We start from the raw sequence: 24649 nt of genomic DNA, 5'->3' as shown, positions 1-24649 counted from the left end.
CAGTTACAGAAAGATTTATATGTTATTCTTAATATATATATACATGTGCTTCATGTGACTTAAAACTACAGATATCCTCGATAATATCGTGCAATCCTCGTTCTTGTTTGATTTACACTGGTTGATGATCACTATGTTCTCTTTTAACTATTTAGAGACAGAGGTGGTGTCTTGTTCAGAAACCATAGAATTCTTGGGAATGTCATTGTCATGACATAGTGTGATATTTATGCCCAAATTTGCCATATAATAAATAAAATATATTTAAAAAAAATTTATCTAATAATGAAACAAAATTAAATGTGATACTCATGATCAAATTTGCGATATAATAAATAAAATATATTTAAAATTTTCTTTTATCTAATAATAAAACAAAATTAAATGTAATAACATGACCAAATTTGCGATAATAAATAAAATATATTTAAAATTTTCCTTTATCTAATAGTGAAACAAAATTAGATGTGATACTCATGACCAAATTTGAGATATAATAAATAAAATATATTTAAAATTTTCCTTTATCTAATAGTGAAACAAAATTAAATGTGATACTCATGACCACATTTGCGATATAATAAATAAATTATATTTAAAATTTTCCTTTATCTAATAGTGAAACAAAATTAAATGTGATACTCATGACCACATTTGCGATATAGTAAATAAAATATATTTAAAATTTTCTTTTATCTAATAGTGAAACAAAATTAAATGTGATACTCATGATCAAATTTGCGATATAATAAATAAAATATATTTAAAATTTTCCTTTATCTAATAGTGAAACAAAATTAAATGTGATACTCATGACCAAATTTGCGATATAATAAATGAAATATATTTAACATTTTCTTTTATATAATAGTGAAACAAAATTAAATGTGATATGCATGACCAAATTTGCGATATAGTAATTAAAATTTTCCTTTATCTAATAGTGAAAAAAAATTAAGGTTTACTAATTTCATTGAGTGAGTCTCATGTGAGAGCGCCTCACGGATCATAATCTGTGAGACGGGTCAACCCTACTCATATTCACAATAAAAAGTAATACGTTTAGCATAAAAAGTAATACATTTTTTATGGGTGACTCAAATAAGAGATCTGTCTCACAGATACGACCTGTGAGACCGTCTCACACAAGTTTTTGCCAATTTCATTTTTGAGCTAAATTTTGTTTCACTCATGGTACACATAATAAGAATTTATTTTTATAATGAATTCTACTTCAAAGACAACATATTATTTTTGAGTTAATTCACTATTTTAATTTTCCATTAATGATTTATCTTAATTTCAATATTAATGTGAAACTAATAATATTTGAAATTGTAACTCATTTTTAAATTCATTTCAGTCATGATATTAATTTCTCCTGTTAAATACTGATTGAGATATTATTCTTGCACTAAAGAAATTGAGAATTTTAAATTTATGTCTTAATTCATCTCCTTCTAAATTACAGGAAAAAATATATTATCTCTTGGGAAATTAAAATATATATTGGTTATGTTTTTCAAATCTATCTTTATTTTTATGTCAAATTATCAGAATAGATAATTGATTTCCCATGTGTTAAAATTATTGATTAGTCTTCAAAAAAAATCTTTAAAGCCTAATTACTACTTATTCATAAATTACTGTGACCTACCAAATTCCTAATCTCTCCCACAACCCAGGTTTTAGGCACATTTTTATACATTCAATATTAAGTAAATTACAATCTTCATTCTTTCTTCTTAGCTTATAAAGAAAGCATGTTTACAAATTGGTTTCTTTCTATTTAATATGAAATTTTATTATTTAAAAGTTGCAACTCATTTTCATAAATTCATTTCAATGTGATAATAATTTCTCCTAATTAAATTATCAACCTTTCATGTCATTTTGTGTATTATATAAATCCTCCCAACCCATTTTCATTTTTCTTATAAAGAAAATGGAGAGATAAGCCATAAACCTTGTAATGTCCGAGGTTTAATTATTCTAATCAGACGTTGATAAATTGACATAATTGAGGTTATAAGAACCCAAATGACGAGGCCGGGCGTCGTGGCATGGTTAGCCAAGAATTTTGGACAGAACCTTCGGCGCTCGAGCGGTAGAAAAAGACCGCCCGAGCGCCAATGCACCACCAGATTTTGTTTTGGGCAGAATGTATGGCGCCCGAGCGGTAGAATGTTACCGCCCGAGCGCCATTGGATAACAAGCTAAGCTCGGACAGAAGGTCCCGCGCCCGAGCGGTGATTTATTACCGCTCGAGCGCCGCTGAAGTTTTGTGGAAAACGAGCCACGTTTCATTAACATGCAATTTGATATATATATATATATATATATATATATATATATATATATATATATATATTTATATATATAGAACGTTTGCTTCAGAAATCAGTAAAAAGAAAAGAGAAGAAACGAGAAATCCTCCGAAAATTCTTACGCCTTTATATTTCAATCCGTCCGTTAGATTTTGAATCCGACTTCGGTACTGGGTTCCTATCAACGCAGGCTACAGCTGGACGTAAGTTTTGTTACGTTTAGACATGTTTTGAATTTATGATATTGTCAGAATTGAATATGAATCAGATATGATGTTTCTACTACTGTAGACACTGTATAATTGAAGTCAGATTGAAGAACAGACTGTTTCTGTAATTGTTATGATTTTCAGAGTTGATTTGACTGAGATTTCATATCAGATTTGTATTGTTATTGAGATAATGACTAGTATTGTTATGGATTACGAAGCCTGATATTATATTTGTGATGTTCAGATTGACGGGGTTATTCAGATTGTATTGTTATGCCGTCGAAACATCAGTAGATTGATATTGATCAGATTCAGATATGATTTCGATTAGATGGTGATATTATTGATATGACTCAGATTGTATCTTGTTCAGACATTGATCAGATTGTATACTGGATTGAGTATTGATCAGAACAGATTGTGTATTGAGTTATTTACTGATACGTTGTATTCGATATTGTCATTTCAGATTTGATATGGAGAGAGTTGAATACATGTCATCGTCTTCGTCAGACCGGGACGACAAAGGTATAAATAAATGTTGATTCGGGATTGCACAACTCGAGTTAGGTTTGACTTGAGTTTCCCTAAATCACATACTTTATTTTATTGCATTGATATTTGCAAATTATCAGATTGATATGTTATTGATTTAGAACAGAGTCAGAGTCCGAGTCTAGGGCAGACAGCCTAGCTAGGGCAGAACCGCCGAGTCTTTCTCAGAACCGATAAGACTCTAGACTTACGGTGTATCGACGAGCTTCAGATGTAGATCGACGTCTATCTCAGACATTCGATACAGCATACCAAAGTCTAAATTAGATTGGGATCCCTAGATTTGAGATAAGATAAGATTAGATCACGAGTCATTGATTCATGTAGTCAGAATAGATACATGTTTTGATGTTTGTTTATGCTTTTATATATGATTTATATGATTGCATTTAATACATTGTTTATACTGGGATATTTATATCTCACCGGAGTTATCCGGCTGTTGTCTTGTTTGTATGTGTGCATGACAACAGGTGGGACAGGTACAGGGTCACGGAGATGATGAGAGAAGACGAGTTTAGCGTGGTGATTCCGGACTTACAGTAGATTGGATTTTACTACTAGAATTTTAGTAGTGAACCTTAGATTAGAATGTTGTACATTATTGTATTTTAATACTGAATTGTATTTTTATATACAGACATGTATAGTATTTAGATTCCAGATTCCATTACCTTCCGCAGTTATAATTTAAAAAGAAAAAATTTTAGACCCTGTTTATCAGAACAGATAATTAAATCCCAACGATGATTAAGAACTTGATTAGCGTCCGGGTCCCCACAAACCTTATATTTTATCACTACCAAATTTACCAAGTACTATTTCAATTCATTTCATTTTGTCAAATTGCCACCCCCAACTTATTCCCTTCCATACTAGTATCTTCTCATTCTTTTTATTAAATTAGAATAGTGACATAAAGATTGAAGGGCACTGAAAATAATCATCTTTTATGTGGATACATTGGGTATTTTGTATTTGAGGATATTTAAGGAATTCATTTATGAAATATAATTCTTAAGCTATGCTATGAATTTGATGATAGAAGATGAATAATAGTTTCCACTATATGAAGCTGAGATCGAGGTAAGTGGGCTTTTGCTTTGTATTTCTTTGTAACTTAAACTTTGTATAAGTATTTCATGACATGCGTGTATGTGTGTCAAATCATTTTCGGAAAATGCTATTATATATTTTATAAAATCTAGATCGATGAACGATATGTTCCTTCTATTTCCGATGTTATTTGATTCGGCTGAATTCATTCAAAAATCCTAATAAGTGTTGTTTGATACATCTTTCTGTGTTGCAATGTTATGATTCGAGTGGGATATGGAACGATGATTGTAAATTCTATATGGCCCTCATCAGTGGGTATAAAACTGTGTTCTGTATGGCCCCCATCAGTGGGTATAAAACTGTGTTTTGGCCTCACCCCTCTATAGAGGACTAACATATGGGGGACAATTTGACCATGGAAAACGAGATGATTAACAACGTTTTCGTTTGTCTGATTTGTTCTGTTCCGAACTGTATGATAATCTTTGTTTCGAATTTCGATTCCGATTCTGATCTGATATGATATACTACGTTTTGAAAATCAGTTTGCATTAAATTATATTTATATGTACTTGTGGTAATCGATCGGCCCCCACTTGCTACGTGTTTCCCAAAACACTCACTCCTTATTTCCTTCCTCAGATAAGAATGAAAAGGAACTTGAAGAGGAAGAGCATACATAATCTTGGGCTGATGCAAAAGGAGACATTTAGAAGTGCTACTATTATTTGATTTTTGTTGTCTCTATGATGATATGTTTTAGCTTCCGCTGATGTATTTGGTTATGTTTTGTACTTTGGGATGTAAGAACAAATTTCGTCGTGAAATAATAAATTGGTTTTTGGTTAAATTCTATACTATGAGGTTTGTTGTTTTTGAATTTTATTTGAAAACAACGCCGATGCCGCGCTCCCAGATTCGGGGTGTGACACATAGAATGCAATTTATATAATGATTTAGCTCTTTATTGTTGTCAATAAAATGTTCCATTTGGACGAGGATGGGTTAACACTTAGGCAAAAACTTGTGTGAGACGGTCTCACAGGTCGTATTTGTGAGACGGATCTCTTATTTGGGTCATCCATGAAAAAGTATTATTTTTTATGCTAAGAGTATTACTTTTTACTGTGAATATGGGTAGGGTTGACCCGTCTCACAGATTAAGATCCGTGAGACGGTCTCATATGAGACCCACTCTAACACTTAATATATTTGCTTGGGTTGATTAGGCAAATTAGCTGTCTTGCCTTTGTTTATTGCATTATTAACTCAAATAATATCCCTTGAATAGTTTTCATTGTTGTCCAAATCTAATAAAAGGTGTTTTGCATAGTTTAAAAGTTGTTAAAAACAGTAGTGATCTCCCAAATTTTGTTCCATCAAGTTTGTAAAAGAGTTTATAAGCTGTCAAAATAAGTTGTTTGACAACTTATAAAGTGTTTAAAAGAAGTTAGGTTGCCCCCAACTTACCAACTTATCCTTCTTAATTTATCAAAAAAAATTAATAATGATCAGGAGAATAACAACAACAATAACTTAATAACAACATTCAACAAATTAATGTTATTATAATAAAATTAATATCAATCTTATAATAATTCATTATTTTTAAAATAATAATAACTTTCTTAATTATTATTAATGTAGTTTTAATTATTACATTTAATAAATAGTAATATGTTAAAAACAATAATTGTATTATTTTATAGAAAGGCAAAAACTTGTGTGAGACGGTCTCACGGGTCTTATTTATGAGATGGGTCTCTTATTTGGGTTATCCATTAAAAAGTATTATTTTTTATGCTAAGAGTATTACTTTTTATTATGAATATGAGTAGGGTTGACCCATCTCACAGATTAGTATCCGTGAGACGGTCTCATATGAGACCCAAAAAAAAATCTATAATACCAACACATTAACATCTTAAGATTCGTTGTTTTATTTTATCAAAATACTTTGAAACTTTATTTTTAAAATACAAGCTTACAACTTATAAACTTCTGAACACTAAAACAACTTATAAGATATATCAGATTATACTTTGTTTTAAATAAGTTTAGTCAAACATCTTCTGAGTAAAGAAACTTGACAACTATGACGAGGGGACGATTTAATATATATTCTTAATATTCATATTCTCAATTTGCAAAAATTTAAAAAAAGTAACTAGATATCCACCGTATTCGATAATTTCGTGACAAAGCATAAGTTGGGGTTCAATCTTAATCAAGAAAATTGAAAGGCATAATTTTCATCCTCTCATTCATCAAACATATATGAAGTTTATTTCTTTGGAGGAAGCTTTCCCTCCAAGAAGGAAGAAAATAGTTCGAGAGCACGTTCGGGCTGGTAACTCGGAACAAAATGTCCGGCTCCTCTTATGGTCACAAATGTCACATTTTGATATTCAATCGCATATCCTCCAACCTTAGAATCAATAATAACATCCAAAAAAAGTAAACTATTAGAACAATTTTTTTAACAAAGTGTGATAAGAAATCAACCTACTCCCTTTTCTCACCTCTCCACTGGAATACCAAGGATACCATGGAGTTAAAATTGCTGCACCAATTTTAGCCATCGAATATCTAGTCGATGTCTCCGGTACTCTCCCATCTATGTCTCCGCTGCACGTTCAGTACAATCAGATCAGCTCGAATTTTCGAGAAAAGTGATTTTCAACATGCATGGAAGTTTCCCCTACTCAGTCCTTACCTATAGATCCAAACTCGAAGTCCATTAGCCATCAGCTCTTTAATGATAGGTAAAATAGAAACCGGCATGTCTTTCCAGTTCGGAAAAATGGTGTTGCTGAGAGGAGAAAGCGATATATCTTAGTGATAATAATCATTCTATGAAACGTTGTGAAATGAACCTGGAATTATATAAAGGAAAGAATGAAAAATGTTATAGTACTTGCAAGCGTTCCAGGGCCCTGGAATCCCAGTGATGTTTGCATGAAGCTCCTTTTGTACTTCAGGTGTGTTTAAGTAGTTGAAAACATAGTTTGCCGAGCATGGATCAAATCCAGATACCTGTTTTAGCCAAGAAATGGAGATTTTACATAATCGACTCAGCAACTTGACGTATGAGAGAGTATGAGAAAAATATGTGAACATTTTAGTAGATAGTAGATAGTAGTATAGTACTCACTTTCTGATAAGTTTGGTTGATTTATTTTCCCTAGAAAAATACAGCTACAAAAGTATTTGCAGCAAACCACATTATATTAAGTGTAGTTTATCAGTTCTAACTCAGTATCAATGAGCTTCGCGTATTAATTAAAGGCGAACAAATACGATATAGTAGAGCCCTTTGTCCCGAGAGCAGTGACTTCTCATTTCGACAAATGCGATTTCGCCTCTAAGTTTGAGTTAGCACACCCCTAGTTAGAACACATTGTGCCCAGGCTTACAGCACAAGGCTACCATATGATGAGATTTTATAGCGAAGAAGAGAATACAGATACAAAATCAAATATATCAAGTCATACACGTTTCCATGCTCCTTGGACCATGCTATTTAGAAGGCCTATAAAATAAAGTCGAGCTTACGAAAAATGAGTACCGAGGAAGCATTGGAAGTTGGCAAGCATAAGGGAGCATAAACATTGTAGATGAAGATATTTCCAATTGTTGAATCTGCTTCATCAAGAACTGCATTACATGCTGCAGATACAGAAGGTACAGTAGAAAAATTGCAGTTTGATTCGATGGCCTTGTGAATTTCATCAGAGATTAAAGAATGTGTCCAAAAATAATCATAAATTCCATGCCACTCATCTTCGGCGTGTATTTCTGCATTCCCGATCTGAAAAAACATACCTGAATCATGTTAGAAATCTTGACATTTATATTACTAAATTATGATGGACCTTGTTCACTCTAATGATGAATCTGTCCAAGTATGATACAAGTAACTGCAAAAATGATACTCACGGCGATGCCTTTCAAGTTTATGACTGTATTTCTTGTGATTTTGTTGTTTTTAAGGATTAATTCAGCAAGTTGAGGTACGTAGTGACCAGCATAACTCTCTCCAGTTATGTAGAAATCGCGGGTTTTGTACTCTGGAAACCTTTCGAACCAGTTCATCAAAAAGGTGTAAGAATCTGCTGCCGTGAATCTGTCTCCATATTCCACTGTTGAGTTTGAGTATGAAAATCCAACACCAGCTGGAGATTCCAAGAAAAGGATATTTGCCACTGCAATATTTCCCAAAGAAAAAATCACAAGTACTCTTGACTTTGTAATCCATAATTCCAAACTTTTTTAATATGTTTTCAGTGGAAAATCTTTTGCAACACAACACATTGGTGCAGAGCATGTTCCATTTTACTAACTGGAACACTTACGCTTATTCCAAGCATATTTATTACGCCACAATGTTTTACCATCAGGATTCACTCGAAACGGTCCTAGTTCGATCATTGCTCCACCTGCTAATGAAGAGCAGCCTGGCCCTGCAATCAGTGACAGAGCCCAAAATCAAACAAAGAGACAAAAATTTAATATATGCTAGAACTGTACTCGACTTACCTCCATTTAGCCATAGCACCAAAGGCTTGGTAGAAGAATCAACAGCCTCGGTGAAATAGTAAAAAAGTGCTCTTCCTGGATTAGGATCAACAGTAACATAACCAGAATAATGGTCAAATTCAACTTTTGGTTGTCCCGGCAACCTTAAAATCTTGTTGGCTTCTTTCAGCCCCACTTGAGGTGACATGTAGACCGATGAATATCCTGTCGATATATCATCCTCAGTAGATAAAGAATTAACCCATGATCTTAAACGTCGTGACTTGATAATTTTCTCAATGGGATCCATTCCAATGCCACCATTGTAGCCGCGAGTCGAGGCCAACAGGGATGAAAGTGAAAAGAAGAAGAAGAAGAAGAAGAAGTGTGCACAATTCATTCTTGAAGTGAAACTAGCCAACTTATTTCTTAGTTCCAATATCACAGGAACATTATATAGATGTATGTGAAACTTAATAAAATGATTGATCCATTTTCTTGTGATTGTTTTGTGGGAATCGATCAAATGCTAGGATCCATGATCTTTTGGATTCGCCAATCGAGCTTTGTTTTTACTTATTCGACGCTAATTTCCTTGGATCAAGCTGATTGTCTCCACCTAAACAAATTCATGTTCCATGTATAATCTTTTTGTGCCTTAAAATGTAGAAAGTTCTCATGAAAAGTTTTCAGATTGCGGCTTATGGCAAAGTAGAATAAATTTCAAATTAGACCATTATTTTATGAACTTGAAATTCATCATAATTAACTCGAAATACTATATAAGCATGTAAGATATGAATATCTGAAATTAATGGTCTTTATTCTATACAACAAACATATATTTTAACAGATTCGAAATCTACAACATGGGCTGCTAATTAACGAGTGATGTGTTAACTTCCATCGTGAAACGTTTCCTTTTTGGAAATAACATAAAAAAAATATTTTGTGACTTGTTCGATCTCTAATTTGCGACTTACATTTATTAGGGAAATTCTTGTAGTGTGGTACTAAGTTTTTCTTTCAAAAATCATTAGTTCAAGGTTATTGATTTTGTCTCCATTCTTTCAAAAAGAAGAATAAGAAGCCGGCTATGTTTTATTTATGAATGGGCTCCAAACGTATCATCAACAAAGCCATTGCACTACATTTCCAGCCATATCTATATTTAATACTACAAGTTTGTCCTAAGAAATAATTTCATGTACATTAAATGAGAGAAGTGGACCAAGATGCCATTATTCGATTAATTAATTTATTCAATGACCTAAACGTCATCTAGTTTGTACTAAGATTGAAAACAATCATGTGAAGACATCGTTTCTTGAGAATAAATATACGTGTTCAATGGCGGAGCCAGAAATGACTTTGTCCGGACTAGAATTTTAAATTCTAAAATCTTTTAATATTTTAAATTGATCAATCCGAACTAATATCTATAATCTATAACTATATTAAATGTGTGGGTGGTAGACAGACTTTTTGGTCAGTTGATGTAACCTTCTTTGTTTTTTCGTTTTTATTTTTTTACACTTTTTTATTTAAAAAAACATATTGTGACATACGCAAAAATAGACTGTACAAACACCCAACGCGTTCAATCAGATACTTGTATATATGTATCGAGAGAGAGAGAGAGAGAGTCGCACACATATGATCCATTTACTAAATTGATTTTGTTTAGCAAAGCTAATTTTATGTTGTGTAATTATGAATTTGTGTTGTCTAGTTTTAAAAAAAAATCCTATTACATTTCAAATCAGATGTCTTGATTATTTCCATATAATATGACTTATCTGTTCAAATATTCTTTCGTCGCAAGTCTATTAAGTTTGTTTAATTTAATTAAATATAAAATTACATTTATTTTATTATTATATGATTTTGGGTGTTAAAATTTCTGATATTATCTTAGTTTTCATAGTTTTTTTTTATATATTCATTTTGAACCACGTATAATCTTGAATAATTTTCATTAAAATATTAGTTTATGACGTTGAAATGTAAAAATTAAACAATATCAATGTAAATAAGAACACAATTTATCACACTAAAATAACATTTTAATAGTGAAACTGAACAGTGTAATTCATTTATGGATCAATACAAAACATTAAAATTATAAATTACGTAAAATTGTCGAAACATCCATCTCCCCTTGAAAATAATGGAAAGGGCTCATGTATTAATATAAAAAAAATAATGATAATAATAAAACGAAGATATAAACTAAAGTTTATTTGATATATAAGAGAAGAAACTTGAATTATTGTATAAATATAAGAGCAACTTTGAAGCTTGAAAAGTTACATCATCAAAATCACATACTCCCTGTAATTACAGTACCAAAATTGTTACTATTCTAATTCCAAATTTACCAAAATAATTTTTCAAGCCTCTGATAGGCTAGAAAAAGAGAGAGATTGCAAAAGAATAAATAAATGACAAGTAAAAGAATATAAACATATCGAGGAGAGTAAAAGAAAATAAAATTAAATCCATCGTCAAAATTTCGAACAGAAGTTTCCATTGAAGAAAAAAAATTATGATCTTCCGTAACACTCAATCGAGCTCATCGTGTCACAGACATCGGTGTCTCAAGTTCATACAATACCTCCACTAATCTCAGAGCGCAAACACACCCCATGTCGAGTACATTAACTTACTGGTTGCTGATGGTTCACGTGACCGTTGGAAGACGCCCCATACCCAGAATTTGCAGAGTAGCCTTGTTTTTTCAAAATAGAAAGTCCATTAAACTGTGGTTGTGAATCGACTTGTCGATGGGACTAACATCAGATAAGGATGGTTCACGTCTCAAATCTCAATAGTTACATCATACAGGGAAGATAGCAATTCTATGAGACGTGATGAATACACACAGCGAGTAGCGCACAGGATTTCATAAATCCCTCAACGATACCAGTAGATTGCGAAGGTTCCGACACATGGGGTTTTGAATGGAACGTCCTTGAAACTCTTTGTCCGTGAGTACTGACACGATATCGTTTCAATTGTTAAATTTTTCGCACACAATAACTCAGGTTTCATCTCTGAATGCACGGTGAACCGAGTAAGGGCAAGCATTAGTAGTTTAACTTTAAACAAAAAATCTTTGAATTTCTTAGGTCATTTTCTAAAATATGTTGCATATTTTAAAACATATCAACTGTACTGAACTCCATTGTCTTACATTTGCCTAAAACGGCAGTGAACTGTAAGATAACTTGATGATAGTAAGTTCAGCAACATATAGCACCAGAACAGATGCAAACCATTTCACAGTTTAGAAGATAGGGGTAAAAAATTGCTACTTCCTTCAAAATGAATACGAATTTACTACATGGTGGATATATTTGTATTGTGCACAGCTGACATAAAATTTGAATATTTACCTGCTTGTTGCCCAGATTTCGACCCCAAGAAAGACGAACTGTCTGCTTTCCAATAACAGTACCACTTAATCTCTGAATTGCATCCTCTGCATTGCTTCTGTTGAAATGGAAAATTCAAAAAGTCATGCATATTGTGACCAAATACCTAAACTAGGTCGGTTTTATTAACATGCATCCACGATATTCTAGTTGAATACTACTCATCCCTAACTGTAGGACATAAGGCGTAGTATAAGGAAAGTTAAAGTAAATTCCCATACATTAAATAAAAATATAAAGTGTATCCATGGAGAAATTATGTGGTCAGACCCATTTTGGAAAATCGAGAAATAAATTTCCACCTAATAAGTAAAAATAATAGAAGTTTGAAATTGAAATTGGATAAAGAATGAAAGGAGTTTAACTTAAGATATAATCATTTGACATAGATATAATATCTTTATATATTAAACGCTAGAAATAATAACTTATATTTAATTCAGTTTTTTATTGCTTCTTGAAACAATTTAAGATTTCATAATGTGTTGACCCAACATATTATATGTTAGGTGCAATAATTGTCCATGTTAGAAGAACGGTCAAACCGTGGTTCTTGAGCTACTGATTGGTTTAAAATATGAATTGCACAATTACCACCAGCTATAGCTTTTGGTAAAACAGCAAACGCTCAGTCTTACGATTGTATCAGAGCCAAGGTCACGAGTTCAATTCTCATTGATTGCAAGAAGTGCAATTATTGGGTCGATATTGTTGGGTGCAATAATTGTCCCTGAAAGAGCGATCAAACGGTAGTGTTTGAACTGCTGTGCGGTTTAAAGATTTGACTTGCATCATTACCACCAGTTATAGCTTTTGGTAAAACGACAAACGCTCGGTCCGACATTATATTTTAAAAAAGACACCCTAATCATCAGCTACTACACAAATATCAATTCAAATGTAATGATATTTATCAAACAAAATCTTATATTATTTGGCACCAACAGCTAAATCCATCTCCTCCAAAATAACAACAAATACCTTTTCGTCTCCCCAAATTCCTTTCTCAAAGATGTTCCTCAAAACATAAAAAATAAAACCAAACACTTCCCATGTCTTTTTTTGCTTCAGAGATGCAAAACCATTCTCAACAAACAAAATTGAACAAGGCCTTGGGTTTCTTAATTTTTTGCCCCTAGAGAGATTCTGGATAACTATTTCCGCACACTCTAGGGAGGGTATAATATGGTCTAAACCGGAAAACCGAATATCCAAACCAGAAAAAACCAAAAACCAAACCAACCGCAATCCGAAGTTCTTATTTTGGTTTTATAACCTAAAACCAAAATTATTACAGTTTGGTTATGGTTTCATGTACCTCAAAACCAAACAGACCGTTTAAGAAACAAAATATCTTATTTATATTTACACTATTCGTAAATAAATATAATTTTAATAATTAAAATAACAGAATTCAATTATCAAATTATATAATTGTAATTTCAAAAATCTAACGAAAATTATAAAACTGAATTTAAAAATTATTATTTTACACATTTTAGAACGAAACATAATGCATTAATTGAATTTGTTTCTAAAAGCGTATAAACCGGCCATATAAACCAAACAGTAGTACCATAAAACCGAACCAAACAATAATAAAATGGTTTGGTTATTGGATTAGACATTTCAAAAAACGTAAACTGAACCATAATTATGTAAAACTGAACCAGACCGGTCGTTGCCCACCCCTACGCACTAGGACATTCAGAATTACCTGTTTGCAAACTGGACGAAACCGCATCCCTTTCCGGCTGGAATTTTAACAGAGAGAACATCACCAAATGAAGCGAAATGCAGTCTGAGCTCTTCATCGGTGACATCAGAATCAAGCCCTCCCACAAATATCTATAACAAAAAAGGGTGACATGGATTTCTGAGTATAAAATTTCTGATAATGAACTTTGTAGAAGAACAAGGCTCACTGTTGTGTTGGATGAATCACTATCTGACTGAACTTGGAGCACAGCACCATTTGGCGCATATCCACCAGCTAATACCACAGCTAAACCAGAGAAAATAAGTAAGAATGAAGAATAAATGATAAATTGGATAGTATCAAACCGTAGTTGCCAGCACAAAAAACCAAAAGAACTACGAAGAAGGATACAAAGAGGAAGGCTAATTCAGGAAAACTTTGATTCTGTATCTGTAGGAATTTTCTTTGCAGATAATAGGAGTCACAAGAAGAGGACCACAGACATGGGCTTCAGATAAAATGGATGCTCCCGTAACCATTTGCGTATAGTTTAAAGCCTCAAAAAAATGAGGAAAATGAAAATTTAGATTGGTCATGTAGCATACAGATAACTGATACACTTACATATTAACATGTACATGTATGCGCTTGCCTGACAGAATGGTAGGAATAATTTGCACTCACCTTGAGAAGAATATTGTTGGTGAAGAGAAGGTTTCTTGGGAGTTGCAAAACCAACTCGCATAGGTCTACTAGAACAATACACACCATTCATTTCAGTCATGGCTTGAGACCTCTCGTTTTCATCACCAAACCTGACAAAACCATAACCTTTTGAACGGCCACTATTTGGATCAACTACAACTTTAGCACCTCTGACAGACGTGTATCTAGTGGCAAAGGCATCATGCAACATTGCATCAGTAACATCAGCAGCCAAATCTCCAACAAAAATTGACAAATCAGAAACAGAATCCGGGCGTCTATCACCAGTGCTGAATCCTGCCCAGTTCAAGCGGAAGGGTTGCTCCGTATTTGGCATCATGGTTCCGTTGTAGGTCTGGAGAACTTTCTCAGCTGCTGTATGAGAACCGAACTCAACAAATCCATATCTCTCCGACTGACCAGTCTGCTTATTGCGGATAATCTTAACAGAAACAACCTGCATATGTCATATGCAGATGATATCCAAAACTGGTGGAGACAAAACAACAGTTGCACAGCACAAAAGAACTTGACGCAATAAATAAATATCACCGGAAAAATTGCAAATTCACCTGACCTTTGGGCAATAAATAAAAACTGCCATCTTAAAAGTTGATACTGGCATATTAGCCAATGTCTAAAAACTGTTGTACGGATGATGAGATCATAAATAACGGTGAGACTATCAACAACATTATTCGTGCATAATCTTTGACAAATTATTACATGGTCAACTGACTGAAAGGTGCCCACTAAAAGTTGGCATCAGTCTACTGAATAAAAAATTAGGAACCACAGGCCATCATTCACTGATCTGGATTACCCATTATTCAATGCAAATGGGATCTTAAACAAAATAAGAACTTGATTACTTTTAAACGAAAGTTATTACTGGTATGAAAACTAGCCTCAAGCAGTCATTTCGCTCAAAAATATCTCGTAGGACTCAACAGTCTTATTTATTACTGCTTTGAAATTTGGATTCCCTTTTTCTTTTTTAATAATGTTGATAACGGCACATCTTGTCTGTTCAAAGCAGCTTGTCCTGTATAGATATGTGGGAATCTAGAAGAATGATGCCTCAGCATTAACCTATACTAGAGTTATTTCCATTATTTTTGTTATGAAGATGGTATTAAAAAAAAAATTCCTCGTGTACCCAACTTTACATATGACTCAATTCTCCTAAATTAATTTTCCTAAGAAATATAAACAAAGGCTTCACAACATGGGCAAAAAACGACGGATCACCACAATTGCTCAAAAAATCAAACATCTACTTCAACAAAGTTAAAATTTGAAATTCGAAGGCTAAAACATGCTAGAAATCGCAAAAAAAAATATAAGCATCAGTAAAATGCGTCAATTTAACGAAGACGGAACGAGAGGCCGACAGATAAGCAAACTCGTCTACCTCTCCGGCCTGTGAAAAGCAAGATTGAAGATAACCGTCATCCATCCACTGCTGAAGATCCCCAATCCAGATCGTCCTGTTATCTTCTCCCGAACTCTGAATCTGGTGATTCTGCTTCGGCTGCTGCGCTGGCTGTTGATGCTGCTGATACTGTTGCTGTTGCTGTTGGTAGTACGGCAAATAATGCTGTTGATACATCATCTGCTGCTGCATAGCCATCGCCGGGTAATGCATCGCCATCCATTGCTGCTGCTGGTACTGCTGCATCGCTGCCCACTGCTGTTGCTGTTGCTGTTGCTGATGCTGCTGTTGATTCAAATCTCCGCCGTTCATGTTTGCTCTCTCTTAAATCACCTTGCCCTCGAAACTCGTTGAATCTTCGCGAGAGCAGGGATGAGAGAGAGATTTTTACGCAGCCGGCTGTTTGGAGATATATATATGTGAGTATTTTATCAAGGATCTAGGGTGGATTCAACGTGTGGCATTGAATTTGACGGAATTGAATGTGGACCGTAGATGTCCGACAAGGACCGACTTACAGCCGTGGGATCGAGAGGGACATACGCGGAATTTTAGCCGGACCCAATCTTTTGTTTCCCATCTTGGCCGTTCATTTATCTGCCTCGATTGAGAATTGAGATAGACGGATGGGATTCTTTGTCGCGTATAGATAGGTCTTCGATTGAAATTTTAGAGGGTGTTTGGTTAGTGTAGGACTCCTCGGTTTTAAAAGTCTATTTAATTTTAATCTCTTGCATTTTCATATGTTTAATCATTATAATGGAATTTAATATTTTTGGACTTTTTTAAAATTTCTCTTTTTTATAATTTTAGTAATGAGATTATATTACAAGTATGTATCACATTAACACTGCATTTAGCTTCATAAAAAGATTAAAATTATTAAAAAAAAAAAAGAATAAGATTAAATTTTAGAATGGGTCTCACGTGAGATCGTCTCACGGATCTTAATCTGGTAGACGGGTCAACCCTACTTATATTCACAACAAAAAGTAATACTCTTAGCATAAAAAATAATATTTTTTCATGTATAACCCAAATAAGAGATCTGTCTCACAAATACGACCCGTGAGACCGTCTCACACAAATTTTTGCCTAAATTTTAATAACTTAACGGACAAAAATCACTGAGAAACTAGCATAAATAACAAAACTTGTAATTTTTTAAATTATAATCTATCGAAGTATCTATAATCCATCTAATATCAAAGTCTCGGGGGGTCCTGAAATGTTAAACCCCTCCCCAAAAAATTTATAAATCTTTTAAATAACGTGTTTTCTAATGGTAAAGTTTATTAATTTTAGTTTATTTCATTTTCAGTTAAATGTAGTTTAAAAGTCAAGATTTCACTTGATATTTATTTTAGCACGAGGAGGAGCTGTAGGTACTGTACCAAAGTAGACTTTTAGACTTGGTCTAAGTCAGAATTATGGGACACCAGGTCCCAAGTTAGGCTACTTGATGGGTGGTGGTTTCCAAGAATCAAAGAAAAGTCGGTTCAATTTTGGTCCAAAACACATATTAATTAATTAGGTGTATCAAAAACATTTAAAGTCAACGTCATATTTTTTCCGATAAATTAACGGGCAAATGGAATGGTATTGTCGGAGGAAGACAGCGGTTACCGATTACCATGTCATAAAAAAATTTGACACGTGCATTTATACAATTCTAACCATATCTTTCAACACCACCTTGAAAGGTCGGGAACATCGGTTAATTTAGTATAGCTGAGACATTAACGTATTAGATCGATAGTTCGCTATTTTTGTCTTGTTGAATCTCAATATATTGTTATACATTGATGTGTTTTGCTGAGATAATTGGGCAAAATACCCATGTGAAGTTCTTTTGAGCTAATACCTCCACTGAGTATTTCAGTCTCTGTGTTAATATGCAAATTGTGTCGATATTCTTGTGAAAATTTTGGTGGAATTAATATTCTATCTGCAACATATTTGAACATTTTAGTCCATCTGTTATGTATTTTTAGCATGCAAACACGTGTCTCTATGAGAAAATTACATTGAGTACCGGTCAACGTTTTTTCGTTTATTTCATTATTTTTTCCACGTTCAATGTAGGATTATTTAGTACAATTAAATCGTAATGGTTGTGGAAAACTTTGATTTGTATTATAAAAAAGATTATTTGAGAATTAATTGGCTAAAATGTTGAACCATTTCAAATTCTCGTTTAACTAATATCATTAAAGATTCGCGTATTAGTTCAACACCTTAGCCAATTAACTCCCAAGAATTCCTCTTTCACTACAATCAAATATTTCCACAATTATTTTGATTTAATTGTGTCAATTAATCATATATTGAACACGAAAAAGAATGAAAAACGTGAAAAAAAAAATGTTGAATAACATTTGTCATAATTTTCTCATAAAAATAGGGGTACACATGATAGAAATATATACAACAGAGAGATTAAAATGCTGAAATCTGATATATATAAGAGTATTAGATCAACGAAAATTTACACATGAGTATTAACACAGTTTGCGTATTAATAGAGATTGAAATACCCAAATCTATTACACATATTTATTAGCTCAACGAGAATTTCATGGAGATATTTAACGTAGTGTTTTGATTAAGATATCAATAAACAAATTGAATTTAGTAATTTTTCTTATCTTCCAAAAGATCAGTTTATCAATCTCACAAAAAATTGAGTGAAGTGACCGATTTCTCTTGGATCAATCCTTACCCGGATGACACTCGTGGATCTTTGTCAAACCATCATACATGCCAACATACTATGCTGTGAAACCAAATAATAAATCAAAAGACAAGGGAAACACACCACTTGCAGCAATTCCAAACCAAACTACAGATATACTACAACCGAAAGCATCGATAGGTTCCTTGAAGCAAGTCATCAGGTTAGGAATTGGACAAGATTTGCCAAGTTCAAGCTGTATATTCCGTTATAATCAGCCTAAAATGTATCAAATGATCTACCCTACAACACGGCCTCAGGCTAGTAAGACCAGGAATAGTCGAAAAACATACCCCGGCCGCCAAAATTTCAATTTGCTATTGTGGTGGAAAAAGAATCAATGAATAGATAACCTATGCTAAATGATCTATACAAACAAAAACAAACAAAAACCGGACTCATTCACAACTTCTAATCTTGATCTAAAAACTTCTCATAAGATGTTCCTTGGAGAGTCTTCTTTACGTCCTCCCAGTTTTCGACTTGTGAAGATAAAGACCCTTTGTGAATCTTCACTTGCCGACTGCGCAACTCCATTCGCGGAACCCTCAAAAAATCTTGAACATCTGCCAATTTCTTGAAGAAAAAAAAGAAGAAAAGAAAATAGACAAACCAGAATGTTAAGAACTCGAGTGGCAAAGAAAATTCAACGCAAGCTTCTTGGATGTTGAGTGTTGAATATCTTACTTTTCGATTTTTTAAAATGTCCTCGTAGTAGAGGATGATATGCCGAGTGTTTTTGAAATATTCCAAGGATTTGGTAACCAAGTCTTCTAGTTGTTTCAGATTTGGTATAAGTGTAGTTGTGTCGACTGTTGGTTTGTATTTAGCAAGAATTTCGGCCTGCGAAGTAAAAAAAAATAACTTCAGAGCCTGCATGAGATCTTTATTATCTTTTCATAACCACCAAGCAGACTCAGCAGCAGTAACGGTCCGACGGAGGACAATTGTGCCTGTCAGTTGATTTTAAAAAAAAAACTGTGTACTTCTTCTAACAAATTGATTTTAGCACGCATAGGAAATTCTGAGTTCGTCCATGCTAACTCTTTCTTTGGTATTTACACAAAGGAGAAAACAAGAAAAAGAGGAGGGAGCAAGAGGACCTCCTCGGGTGAATGCACATGAGATTTGTGAGTCCCATTCAGTAATTTGGTATTTTGATCGTAAGAATTTGCGAGAACCGATATCATTCTGCGCAGTAGGTTCCTTCTGAAAAGAAAAATTGCTGAAACTCCTTTAGCATTGAAGTAATTCACTATTTCTTCATGATGTTGCATTAAGCCCTGGAGAGAGAAATGCAAGAAATAAGACATAAAAGCATAAGAATGAGTAAGGTATGCCGAATTCGATATAATTTATTTGACTTGTACAAAGACCTGTGAACTAGAAAAAAGGAACATGTATAAGTCTTCTTTCAAGAAATTATAGACCAGAAAAGACATAGAAAGGATAGAATTGCCTTACTTGTTTAAAAAATCATGTGTTACATTACAAGTGACAAACCTTTCTCGATCAATACAGTTAATCACGGATACAAAATTTCAAATAATCTACACATTGAGACTTCATTTACAGAGTTGCTTGGATTTGACATTTTATTTGCATATGTCCACATGAAAACCATTTTAAACAAACCCCAAATTCGGTGTAGTGTCCGCATAAAGGAACAAGTGCTAAGCAAATTGCAAGATCGAACAATAAAATAAATAAAGCATTCACTAGTTTACCCATTAAACCAAATATAGAAATTCAAAATATTTACGCTATAATGCACATATGAAAGATTTGTGGGAAAAAAATAAAGAGATTACCAGCAACAAGGTACAAAGTAAATCAAGTTGACTTTGTTGGCTTAAGCGTGAGAGCAGGACATGGATGAGTGACCTCCTGGTAATTTATCGTACATCAAGCTGCTGATATTACGCCGCTTGATCTGGTTGGTTAAGTGGGCCGTAAAAGAGTGACGCCGATCTTAACGGGTAATACTGTCTTTGCTGGGGACAGGGTCAGTTACTAGGAAAAGGTAAGACCGATCTCTAATGGATATGACACAGCACTAACAGATAGACACGTACCTCCTCGGACTCATGAGCCTAACAGCTCGACCCATTAACACCTAAATAGGTACACTCTGCGCTGCCACAAATGCAAGGAAATAAAGTTGCGACTTAGCTAACAACTATAGATTTTGGCCTAGTTGTAAGCGTTTTCCTAACAATTGGTATCAAAGTGAGGTCATAAGTTCAACTCTCCCAATAAGCATGTTTCTATACTTCTTGGCAGAGGGATGTTGGGCTAAGTCTGCATGAGTGAGAGTAATACTGGAATCGGAGACCTCCCGAGAATTTCTCGTCAAGCTGCTGATATTGCACCGCTTGATCTACGTTGTCTAGGTGGGCCATAAAAAAGTGACGTCGGGTCTTAACGGGTAATACTGTCTCTGCTGGGGACAGAACCGGCAGTAGGAAAAGGATAAAACTGATCTCTAAGAGATTGAGACAACGCCAACAGATAGACACACAACTCCACAGATTCATGGGCCTAACAGCTCGACCCATTAGCATTCAAATAGGTGCATTATGCGCTGTCACAAGTATAAGGAAGTTTTTGGCCTAGTAGTAAGCTCTTGATCCTAACATACATAAATAACTATTGCAGACAAACATAAATTAAATGTCCAACCATGGTTTGCTCCAAGTTTCTTAGGATAATGCATCAACAATAAACTACCCATATGGATTATCTTTCTTCTAAACAATTATGTTGTTTGTTAATAATGCCATTAAGGTGAGTACACATCAAGACAAAGTATTTATCCTTCGATTTGGCAAGTTCTATAAAATTTTGCGTGATTAGAGCAGATACGAAAACCACAACCCTGATGAAAACAAGACATTGTTACCAAGGATTATTCCTTCCTAATCTGCTAAAGATCTTGAATCTTGATTATGTGAAGGTGGCATGCCAATTAGGCCAACGTAGGATGCAGTGGTATAATCATTTCAAAGCCAGTGCAATTTCACATGAATATAGGATTCAAGATCCTGTTTACCTGATTAAGCATCCATTTCAATCCAACAGCAGCTGTGCACTCATTCTTAGAGGCACTTGTGAACCAGTCTAAATTATAGATTTTGTCCAAAGCATCCACAATAGTAGTTATGTTACTTCTCCTGACCTTAACAGAGAATATTTCCCCATTAGAGCTTATGTTGACATGACTATTCAATAAGGTTTCGAACCATCCACTCCCAGACCTCTGCGTGGACAAAATTGCAAAATATCGCACCGGATTGCATGCACATTCTTCCCTAATAATACCAAAAACATTTCAGCTTATTCAAATCAAACGTCAAGGGCAATTTATTCGAGAAACAAAGTTCAGAATATGATCTTACCGGCTAAATGACTTTGGTTTAGGAAAATGCAGAAAAAGTTTTTCCAAGGGTTCAACATTAGTCAATTCACATGGTCTCTCTACCACTTCAACACTCGATAAACGTTCAAGCGATCGTCCCCCAATTTGCCTAAGACAGACCGAACATATATACACACCACATACCATCACGAAAATCAGTACCGCCATCCTCAATAATAGTGGATTTTTCTTTGGAGCTTTTATGGTTAAGCTATCCTGAAACATATATAGATATCAGAATGTCAGGAAAAGAAGAATCAAATACCAGCTGAATTGAGCTTCGAGAGTAATCAGGGGGCAACAAGAAATCTCAGGCAAAAAAAATTACGGAACTTACCTCCGAAAAATTAAATGAAACAATCAAATTTCAATTGAATAACATATATAAATACAAGAACTGTGCAGAACGGACAAGGTTCTACCCTATAATCTTAAAGAAATTCGATTAAATTTCTGCAGGCCACTCGACAATCAGAGTCTCGAATCTATGCCAAAAACATATATATTTAAAGATAAAAACTTCAATTTCCAACATACCCGGATCAAGAAAACACCGACCCATTAAAAAAAAAGCGATGCAAAAAGAAACTTTATCTAGATTCCATTAGGGCATTCCATGATATCACCTCTAAACAAAAATCAACCTTAAAAACAGCTAATTTGTGAGAAACGCAAATTGTAGAAAAGAAAGGCGTATACCTTGGCGAAGAAACAGAGATCGTCCGTCATGATTTGTTTTCTATTTTCTCAGCCAAGAAGAAGCGACCAGTGGTTCAAGAATTCTTCGCTCTTTTCCTTTTTTAGCTTTATTATCATAATTCATCATACTCCGTAATTTCTCCCTTGTTCGGCCTATAATTTACATACAGCAACACGTGTACCTGCGAGTGCGCCTCAAAAGACCGTTGCCACGCTCCTTTTTCCTTGTTAATCTGACCAGATTTTCATTACAATTTACGCCCCTTTCTTTAATGTCGATGCCGGCTCTCTCTCTAGACTCCTCTCTCTCTGATGTGGAAACCTCGTCCCCGGCTCCGAGGAAGCAATTGGATCGGGTCAGATAAAGCTTCGGCCCATTGGTGTGACTTATGACGGCCCATGGACGTGTCTTTTGGTTAAAAGGCTTGTTTTGATTCTTTCGGAAACTCCAAGGAATTCCCACTTATAGGATGATGGCCATATCTTGGATTTGTAGAAAAAAAGATAAAACCATATCTTTGGTCTCTTCTTTCTAGACTATTATCTTTGGTCTCATCTTTATCTGTGAGACAGACCAACCTTACCGATATTCATAATAAAAAGTAATTCTTTTAACATAAAAATAATATTTTTTCATGGATGACCCAAATAAGATATATGTCTCATAAAATACGAACTGTGAGATCGTCTCACACAAGTTTTTGTCTTTGTCGCATACAAGACATAATTAAAGCACACTTCAAGGATGATCTCTATTACTTTATGTGTGTTAATTAATCAATTCGTGTTAAATACGTAAAACAATCATGATCATGGGATCTAGAGATTATTGAAATCGTCTCAATCTTGGATACCATATGATATCAGACCATGGGTTTTGATATTGTTTTGTGTATTTTAATTGATTAATTATTTTATCTGTGTCTTTAGTTTAAGGCGGTGTTGGATTTATCACAGCAAAAACAAAGTTTAAATATTTAATAAATCATAATACAAAATAAGGTAAGTTAGTGGATCAAAAAAAAATTATTTTATTTTTCATAAATATTATTATGTACTCCACAGTCCTTGTTCTTCGGGAGAGTGCAAAAAGCATTCTGTGGACTTTTAGTGGGCCAGCCCATTTGAATTATGCCAAACCAAATCGAATCCAATGCTCTGTTGACAGAAACATACAGGCGTAGACACGAGTGGAATTTATTTTAAGGTTTTGTTTTGTTTTTATTTGATTTATAAAATTTTAAACTCGGGCACAACTAACAAAAGGTACAAGCATTGGAATCCGATTTATTTTGACTTTGTTCAATTGAAACTTCTGGTTCGAGATACATTTTGACATACTCATTTTTCATCTAAAACAAAAGTAGACCAAAATTGAAATAAGAACAAGTGAAATTTACGATAAAACCCTTGTGAAAATTCAAAAAAAAAATAAACATAAAATTATCTACTTAAATTAATTTATCTTTTAAAATCCTTGGTTTTTCTAATATCAGACAGAAGATCCATAGAAAAGGGGGGAAATAATGAAATATGGTTGGTTTTTAAAAATATATGGTTTCCAAATATCATCGCTTTTATATAGAGAACTTTATATTTTTATGAGATTTCAAAATTTGTTAGAAAAAATGTAAAGTCTTAGATTTGATGATTGTCTCTACAAATCAACATGTCTTTTCAGTATGTTTATATCTTCACTCACACATACTTTGGAGAACTTCTCACAGTGTCACGCATCCCATAATTGATCCGAATAAAACACACTTAACCTTTGAGTTATTGATAATAAGATATATTTTGTTAATATTAGTAATACATATCAAGTCTTTTAAGTTGTTCCCAATTGTATAC

At 33.7% G+C, this 24649-nt stretch overlaps 3 protein-coding genes across 6 annotated transcripts; all 3 read right to left on the bottom strand.

Annotated features, from left to right (window-relative positions):
* Positions 1–6326: 6326 nt before the first annotated feature.
* On the bottom strand, positions 6327–8615 carry LOC140814295 (serine carboxypeptidase 1-like). The gene is made up of 7 exons (XM_073173235.1): positions 8509–8615; positions 8093–8358; positions 7722–7964; positions 7071–7189; positions 6870–6965; positions 6676–6781; positions 6327–6581 (listed from the first exon to the last, which is right to left on the bottom strand). The coding sequence occupies exons 1-7, from the start codon at positions 8582–8584 to the stop codon at positions 6438–6440; spliced, it is 1050 nt and encodes a 349-aa protein (XP_073029336.1). The 5' UTR covers positions 8585–8615; the 3' UTR covers positions 6327–6437.
* A 2528-nt stretch (positions 8616–11143) lies between these two features.
* On the bottom strand, positions 11144–16361 carry LOC140814293 (polyadenylate-binding protein RBP47-like). 3 transcript variants are annotated; one of them, XM_073173234.1, is made up of 6 exons: positions 15927–16361; positions 14492–14969; positions 14034–14113; positions 13826–13956; positions 12070–12166; positions 11144–11463 (listed from the first exon to the last, which is right to left on the bottom strand). In XM_073173234.1, exons 1-6 carry the CDS (start codon positions 16257–16259, stop codon positions 11332–11334), a joined length of 1251 nt encoding a protein of 416 aa, XP_073029335.1. In that variant the 5' UTR covers positions 16260–16361; the 3' UTR covers positions 11144–11331. The 3 variants fall into 3 exon arrangements, with proteins under 3 accessions (XP_073029335.1, XP_073029334.1, XP_073029333.1); XM_073173233.1 differs by lacking the exon at positions 11144–11463 and having other exon boundaries at positions 11697–12166; positions 14034–14101; XM_073173232.1 differs by lacking the exon at positions 11144–11463 and having other exon boundaries at positions 11708–12166; positions 15927–16360.
* A 2460-nt stretch (positions 16362–18821) lies between these two features.
* LOC140814296 (uncharacterized) lies at positions 18822–23156 on the bottom strand. 2 transcript variants are annotated; one of them, XM_073173237.1, is made up of 6 exons: positions 22799–23156; positions 22080–22315; positions 21734–21992; positions 19785–19964; positions 19369–19524; positions 18822–19247 (listed from the first exon to the last, which is right to left on the bottom strand). In XM_073173237.1, exons 1-6 carry the CDS (start codon positions 22826–22828, stop codon positions 19230–19232), a joined length of 879 nt encoding a protein of 292 aa, XP_073029338.1. In that variant the 5' UTR covers positions 22829–23156; the 3' UTR covers positions 18822–19229. The 2 variants fall into 2 exon arrangements, with proteins under 2 accessions (XP_073029338.1, XP_073029337.1); XM_073173236.1 differs by having other exon boundaries at positions 18822–19257; positions 22799–23154.
* Positions 23157–24649: the final 1493 nt, after the last annotated feature.

The sequence above is a fragment of the Primulina eburnea genome, chromosome 15 (assembly GCF_022965805.1).
Source record: "Primulina eburnea isolate SZY01 chromosome 15, ASM2296580v1, whole genome shotgun sequence".
Lineage (NCBI taxonomy): Eukaryota > Viridiplantae > Streptophyta > Magnoliopsida > Lamiales > Gesneriaceae > Primulina > Primulina eburnea.
Note: the sequence above shows the minus strand (reverse complement) of the source record. Positions and strands in the feature narration are given on the sequence as shown.